The sequence below is a fragment of the Monopterus albus genome, unplaced genomic scaffold (genome assembly GCF_001952655.1).
Source record: "Monopterus albus unplaced genomic scaffold, M_albus_1.0 scaffold39.1, whole genome shotgun sequence".
NCBI classification, from domain to species: domain Eukaryota; kingdom Metazoa; phylum Chordata; class Actinopteri; order Synbranchiformes; family Synbranchidae; genus Monopterus; species Monopterus albus.
In genome coordinates this window covers 2,065,608-2,072,882 of record NW_018127919.1, presented here as the reverse complement: position 1 = coordinate 2,072,882, position 7,275 = coordinate 2,065,608, and the positions used below count along the sequence as shown (strand labels likewise).

The following is a 7,275-nucleotide window of genomic DNA, read 5'->3' as shown; positions in this document are numbered from 1 at the left end:
TAATCTTTTTTCTATTTGAACTACTTCCCATACTTTATTTTGAAGAAAAAAAGCCCAACAAGACTGGATGTGTTCAGAAGAAAGTGGCTAGGGGTAAGAGTAGTAGCAGGTCAACTTTAGATGAAAATATTATTCCAAGGATGAGATCTGGACATACAATATTGAATAGTGCATTATTTTTAATGAATAAACATAATACTGGAAGATGTGATTATTATGATAGGTCTGAAACAAGAGGACATGTATTCAAGGAATGCCCAAGATGCCAACAAGAGATACAAAGGTTAATAATACAACTTGAGGAAAATAAAGTAAGGTTTGAGGAAGGAATATATATTGAAAGGATATATTGCAAAGGAATTCAGGAGAATTGTGTGTGTGTGTGGGGGGGGGTCCTTCATTTTTTTGAGAGATTCTGGGTTAATAGAATATGAAAGTTTGGTAGTTCGATTATCTTGATCCACTTTCCTATTCAGAAGGTGGCGGTAATGCAGCTAACGTTGCTTGTCACTCGCGAAAAATAAAAGAAGAAGAAGAAGAAGCAGAAAAAGACCGGATGTGACCTTCTTTGGTTTGTTGCTAACGCTAATGGACCCGGAAAGGTAAAGCAACACTCCGAAGATGGCTGGGGTGTTCGAGGTGGAGGTTGATGGTGTAGAGCACGACCATGGACTGGAGCATCACGATGAATCGAATCGGGTAAGAATAACGGGCCAAACGAGTTATTATGACAGATAAAATAGACGGGGAGTGAATTTATACTGCGTTGTTAGCTGTCAGCTTGGAACTACCAGCTAATACTGACAGGTTTAGCCTAGCGAAAGCAGCTGAGCATTAAGCCATTTGTAAAGCTGCAGAGGTATGGTGTCTATGGACAAAGCGCTTAGTTTATTGAACGTAACTGATTGCGTTTCATTCAGCTAAAACAGTAGTGCAAGCAAGAAACGCCCTGAGCAAATTTAGCAATGCTAAGCTAGCTAGCTAGCCGGCGAGCGTTAAAATCAACGTTAGCTCGTTAGCTAACTTAGCAGTTGTTAGCTTTCACCGGGTTAAAGTAGCTAAGATGTTTGTTTTGTTTTTTTTAAATCAAGTTAATATTTATTACAGCTTCTTTCACCCTGTTACATACATGCTACATTCAGAAATTTGTGATAGCTTCACTTATTAACTCTACAAAATAAAGCTGATGTGGCTGTTGGGTTCAAAGGTCACGTATAGCCTTTTCCGTGCTGAAGTCAAGGGAAGCAACCAAATCACTCTGTGTGATTTCAGTCTATGGTCACAACAGCCTTTAATGTAAGAGCAGGACGTGACAATGTGCAAGACGCAACAAAGTGAACTGAAACTGAAAGTTAAAAGCTCTTACACTCAAAATGTGAGGTGTAGTTACAAAATATGCAGCAGAGGAAGAACAGCTGCTTTGCTTGTATTTCGTCAATGAGCAAACAAAATACACAGTGTACTCTTGTGTTTGGTTCAGTTATGTTTTAAACGTGTGTCGTTTGAATGAAAATCTGTAACTGTGGGACTTGGTGTTGTCTGATGGCTGTTTTCCTGCCTCTTTTTATGTTAAGTGTTAACATCTTGTTGACCAAAGTGCTTCCCACAACGAACAGAAAGACCGAATTAAAACAAAAAGTAAACAACAGCAAACTAGAATAAGAACCAACAGCAATAAATACCACACTTGAATACGTTATTGAATAAAAAAGGTCTTAAGGAGGAATTTAAGAACAGCCATTTCTGTAACAAATTTAATATTGAAAGGCAAATCAATCCACAGCTTTGGGGCCACAAAAGCATAGAAGAACATAGAAACACTCTAAACTGTACCAAAATGATGAGTGAAATTGGTTATTTTTTATCAAGTGTGCAAGTGGGGAGACTTTGTGTTTCATATACATGTCAGCAGTGTAATATCAATTTGTGGGCGAGTAGTCAATTTTATAAATGAGAAATAATGACTCAAAAAGAAAAACTGTTGCCAGTTGTTTAGAATATAGCTAGATGTGAGCAATAAATGGGTTGAAACCCTTAACAGGATACTTGTAAGTGTAGGTGCTGCCAGCCTGTATTCACTTGAATTATTGGCTGGTAAGAAGCTCTAATTACAAGAGAATGTTGTATCAGTTCTTGCTGCCAACTTTTAGTTTCAAATAAGATAACATAGTTACACAAGCCCAACAATCTGGGAGGGCCTGTGACTGTTAAACACACTTGTTGAATTTTAAAATTCAGACAAATAACAAATTCATGGGGAAAACCTGAGTTGAGAAACATCTGTCTATCCATCTATTTGTCTCGTCTTTTCTTAAAAATGTCTTATTTTTTTCAGCTACAGTAATATTCTTTATTTTGTCATTTTCTTTCTTTAGTTTGATATGTCCAAGCTTTCACCAGAAGAGAAGTGGAGGTTAGTGTCTTTGCCACACTTTAAATGGATCATACATTTATTTTTATAATGCATGTGTTTTTCTCTGATATGCAATCAGATAAAAGGACCATTAATCTATCTGTACAACAAAAACAATTTATTAAACGACAGATCTAAAGTTGCAAAGTTTTTATTTCTTAATAGGTTTTAGTAAATTAAAATAGTTCTATACATTCTATTCAAGAATGTTCTGATTAGGTATAAAGAGATTTTTGCTCTTACTAAATAAAAATCAATCAGAAAATTCAGTGAGCTGTGGAAAAAGCTGGTCTCTCCTACATTAAACCTTTTGCCTGTGTTATCTCTGTTAATAATCTGATAAGGCTAGCTAGTCTCAGAGTGCAGTAACATTTGACGATTTAATGATATTGAAACGAGCTGTTTCCAGTCATTACTATTAGGAGACACCAGTGTACGAAGCTGCTATTTGCAGCTTTAAGGTAATGTGTTTTAGTGGTGGCCTAAGGGTTAGACCGGTTCAGTCCCTGGTCTGACAGGATTAAAGCTGGGTGGGTCAAATGGCAAAGCAGCGCTTCTCACTCCCTCATCAACACCAGCTGCAATTCCAAGTATAGCTGCTCAGTTCGATTGTGGTTGTACTGAGCAGCTTTCAGGTGTGAATGTGTCTGACTCTGACCATGATCTGGGTGTTCCTGTTCAAAAAAAAAAAAAAGGTTGCTTTCTGTGAAACTACACTAAATAAACAAAAGTAAAAAAAAAAAAAATAGTAATGTGGTTTCTGGCTACATAACATTAGTTGAATATGTTTTTCTTTTTCCACAGGGTGGAGCATGCAAGAATGCATGCTAAACACAAAGGCCATGAGGCCATGCATGCAGAGATGGTGCTGATCCTCATCGTCACCCTAGTCGTCGCACAGCTAGTTCTTGTGCAATGGAAACAGAGACATCCAAGGTCATACAATGTAAGACGCAAAAGACACTGGCGAATAGTTTAAAGCGTTATATGCAAAGTTTGAAACTATTATCCCTTGAAGACGCATTCAAATAATTTGTGTGCTTTGGATACACAAAGTTTTGCTATGAGCTAGGGCTATGTTTGCAGTGATGGGGAAGTAGGGGTATTAGAGAGCATGTACTGGCACAGTGTTGTCCATGACGAGTGTGCATTTTCTTATATTTTCTATCCGTCTGGCAGCACATGACTATCGGTACTTGTTTCCAGAAAAAAGAGAAGTCTGGTACTCCCCATCTTGTTTCACATTATCCAGATATGCTGTGGGTGGTCTCTGTTTTGTGTTTATGCAGTGTCTGTTTGTCCCTGATGTACATGCATCTCCTAACATGTCCGCTCTGCTGTCTTGTAGCTGGTGACTCTGTTCCAGATGTGGGTAGTTCCTCTCTACTTTACTACCAAACTTCATTGGTGGAGGTTCTTGACCACGTGGTTTATCTTCTCTGTCATAACAGCATATATCTCCTACCGTGCCACTCGCAAGCCACTGGCCTGCACCACACCCAGGTATAACCATCGTTTACACCCAACTGTACCCTGTAAAAGAACAGACATGCCTTTCTATTAATGGGGATCAAACTGTCTATGATATCTTCTAAAGTTTTCCTTATGTTTTGCTGTGGTAGGTTGGTATATAAGTGGTTCCTCCTCCTCTACAAGATCAGCTATGCAATAGGAATAGCTGGCTACAGTGTCGTCATGTTTACACTCTTTGGTATTAACCTGATATTCAGGTATGTATTGTCAATTCTACAACATTTCATTGGTCTTTTTTTTCCCCAATTGAACTTTATGAATGTTCAGAGACTTCAGAGGATGTTAACTGTTGTACAACTGAAAATAAAACCCTTTAAACTCAAGGGTGCTGTTGACAAGAGCAGCTGTCTGTTTTTAGCTTCCCATTTTATTTTCCATTTCCATCTGTTTTATAAAAAGTGGGAGGCTCATTCCTACATGTAGCACCTGGCTGCCACCAGATGGTGCTGTTTTCACATTTTGTTTCACCCTTTTAATCACTGCTTCCACCAACATTTGTTTGATTTTCCCTTTATTTTCCTTCGTTTGGTCTGTCTCTGTAGTTGGCATGACAAGTAAACATCACATGATGGGTTTAAATATACGTTGTCACTTTAATATATTGTCATTCATAATGATGTTCAAACGAAAGAGTTTTTACATGTTCTGCTTTAGACACAGTCTACTGGAGAAAGTGAAATTAAAGAACTTGCTCATTTCAGTAGTATGTACTTATGTTTTGCAACTGTTTTAGTATTGTGTTGGCACTTTTTTATGCTTGGCCATATATTACTTGGAAAAGGAGGCTCTCCATTAAAAGTTAAAAACACAACTTGCCATTTCGAGCAGAGCTGCAGCAATTAGTCTGTTAATTCGTTAACAAGTAGCTGTGGAAGATGTACAAAAAGCAAGTCCATTCATTTGGGCCCTTGAATTAACAAAGCGCTGGGCAAACAGAAACCCATAGCCGTGTTTCAAATGCAAGAAAGGTCCCGACCACCTGAAGCAACTCTTCCTGTTTTAGTGATTCTGACCGTTCAAAGTAAAGTAGACCTGCTCTTTTTACAGATGAGGTAGTTGATTTAATCTGTTATGGATTCATTAGTTTAGTGAAGCTGAGCCTTCTTATTGAACCAGCTTTTAGAGCCTTTGGGATTATCACTTACTGCATTTAAGTGAGTTTACATGAGTATATTTTGATGGTTTTCAAGCTAAATGGTCTTATACTTGTATAGCGCCTTTCTACGCTTTTACAGCACACTCAAAGCGCTTTCACATTATTCGGCCATTCACACACCAGTGACATCACCAGGAGCAACTGGGGGTTCAGTGTCTTGCTCAAGGACACTTCGACATGTTGACTGTACAAGCCGGGAATCGAACCACTAATCCTCCGGTTAGGAAACGACCCGCTCTCCCTCCTGAGCCACAGCCGCCCCAAATTAAAAGAAAATGTTACATAGACATCACTTTTCACAGTTGTAAAATCAGGTATTTATTCTGAGCATCATCAGCTTCTTAGTTTATGTCACACTGTGCTGTGGAATTGTGTATCCTGCATAATAAAACAGGCTAACAGGAAGGTACCCTGTGTCCTTCCTGAATGAGATGGCCTAAAAGAGTTCCACTTCCTTACTAGAAATGTCACCTATCTTGGATACTTCATTGCATAATGGCTTTAGCTTTTTGAGGCATGGTTAAATATATGAACTTTTAAAGCATTCAATTAGTTTTGGGCTCTGAAAATATATCTTAAAATTGCCTCATACACCAAATATAGAACAGATATTTCTGTCCTTTGAACTTAAAAAAAAAAAAAAGCTGATGTTGAGCTGCAACAAGAGTCGTCAGAGCCACGATTTCCACACAGTGCCTTCTCTGTCCAGGATAAAGCCGGAGGATGCAATGGACTTTGGTGTTTCGCTGCTGTTCTATGGTCTTTACTACGGGGTCCTAGGAAGAGACTTTGCAGAGATGTGTGCAGACTTCATGGCTTCAACTGTTGGGGTGAGTAGACGCGTTGCAGACACTGTACGTTTCTGTGCCCTGTTGAAGGTAATGGCTGTAATATAAAATGTAATTTTAACAATTTCCTTTTTTTAGTTTTACAGTGCTTCTGGCATGCCAACCAAGCACCTCTCTGATAGCATCTGTGCTGTGTGTGGCCAGCCCATCCTTGTAGATGTCAGTGAGGAGGGGATTATTGAGAACACGTATAGATTAACTTGCAACCATGTGTATCCTTCTTGTGAGTTACTTTCACCAGCCACTTTATTAGGTGCGCCTGAAAATTGTATGCACTTCAGTGCAACACTTCTGCCTTAACATTTGTGTTTGTGAAGCTCTCACTGTTGCAGTTTTTGGTGAAGTTGTCAGAAATATTTTTGTCCTACCCAGCTACACGCATGAGAAGGTCAGAATATTGGGAACACCTCTGTCTTCATCTCTTAACCAGTGAAAGAGAAGTTCTGGTGTACAGTGAAGTATTTTATTTCTGAAAAATGTACAGCTATGGCTACCATGCACTAAATGATCAGTCTAAAGGGGAATTGTTAGTTAGCTTAACCTTTACAGTATTTCATTCTGTTGAAGTGATTGTTGTATGTCTGAATTTCAATTACTTCCTCTACCCTTATCTTCAGCTGCTTGCACACTTGTAAATGTCACACAACTTTATCTGGTGCCAGTTTTTTTGTCTGTTTTTCATGCCTAGACTTATTTTTGATTTACAATTTGTTGCAAGCCTATACAGTTAAATTGAAGCATATCTGATAGAACAAGACATAGTTCCCATGTTTACACAGATTAATAAAGATATTCATTCATTCATTTCAGTTATGAGCAGACTGATGTTAGTGGATGATATTGGCCTATTACAAATACAATTTTGTTTACATATACAGTGGGTACAGAAAGTATTCAGACCCCCTTAAATTTTCCACTCTGTTATATTGCAGCCATATGCTAAAATCATTTAAGTTCATTTTTTTCCTCATTAATGTACACACAGCACCCCATATTGACAGAAAAACACAGAATGTTTGACATTTTTGCAGATTTATTAAAAAAGAAAAACTGAAATATCACATGGTCATAAGTATTCAGACCCTTTGCTCAGTATTTAGTAGAAGCACCCTTTTGAGCTAATACAGCCATGAGTCTTTTTGGGAATGATGCAACAAGTTTTTCACACCTGCATTTGGGGATCCTCTGCCATTCCTCCTTGCAGATCCTCTCCAGTTCTGTCAGGTTGGATGGCAAACGTGGGTGGCCAGCCATTTTCAGGTCTCTCTAGAGATGCTCAATTGGGTTTAAGTCAGGGCTCTGGCTGGACCATTCAAGAACAGTCA

General features: G+C 38.5%; 1 protein-coding gene across 2 annotated transcripts in view; it reads left to right on the top strand.

The window, feature by feature from the left end:
- The first annotated feature begins 564 nt into the window (after positions 1 to 564).
- Positions 565 to 7,275, top strand: part of rnf121 (ring finger protein 121) — a 10,599-nt gene continuing 3,888 nt past the window's right edge. Inside the window, exons 1-7 of one of the 2 annotated variants that reach the window (XM_020599014.1) lie at positions 565 to 699; positions 2,376 to 2,413; positions 3,218 to 3,359; positions 3,762 to 3,916; positions 4,036 to 4,143; positions 5,812 to 5,932; positions 6,029 to 6,162. In XM_020599014.1, coding sequence (XP_020454670.1) covers positions 622 to 699; positions 2,376 to 2,413; positions 3,218 to 3,359; positions 3,762 to 3,916; positions 4,036 to 4,143; positions 5,812 to 5,932; positions 6,029 to 6,162 — 776 coding nt within the window. In that variant the 5' untranslated portion in view covers positions 565 to 621. The remainder of the gene's footprint in view (positions 700 to 2,375; positions 2,414 to 3,217; positions 3,360 to 3,761; positions 3,917 to 4,035; positions 4,144 to 5,811; positions 5,933 to 6,028; positions 6,163 to 7,275) is intronic. The other variant, XM_020599015.1, reaches the window with a different exon arrangement.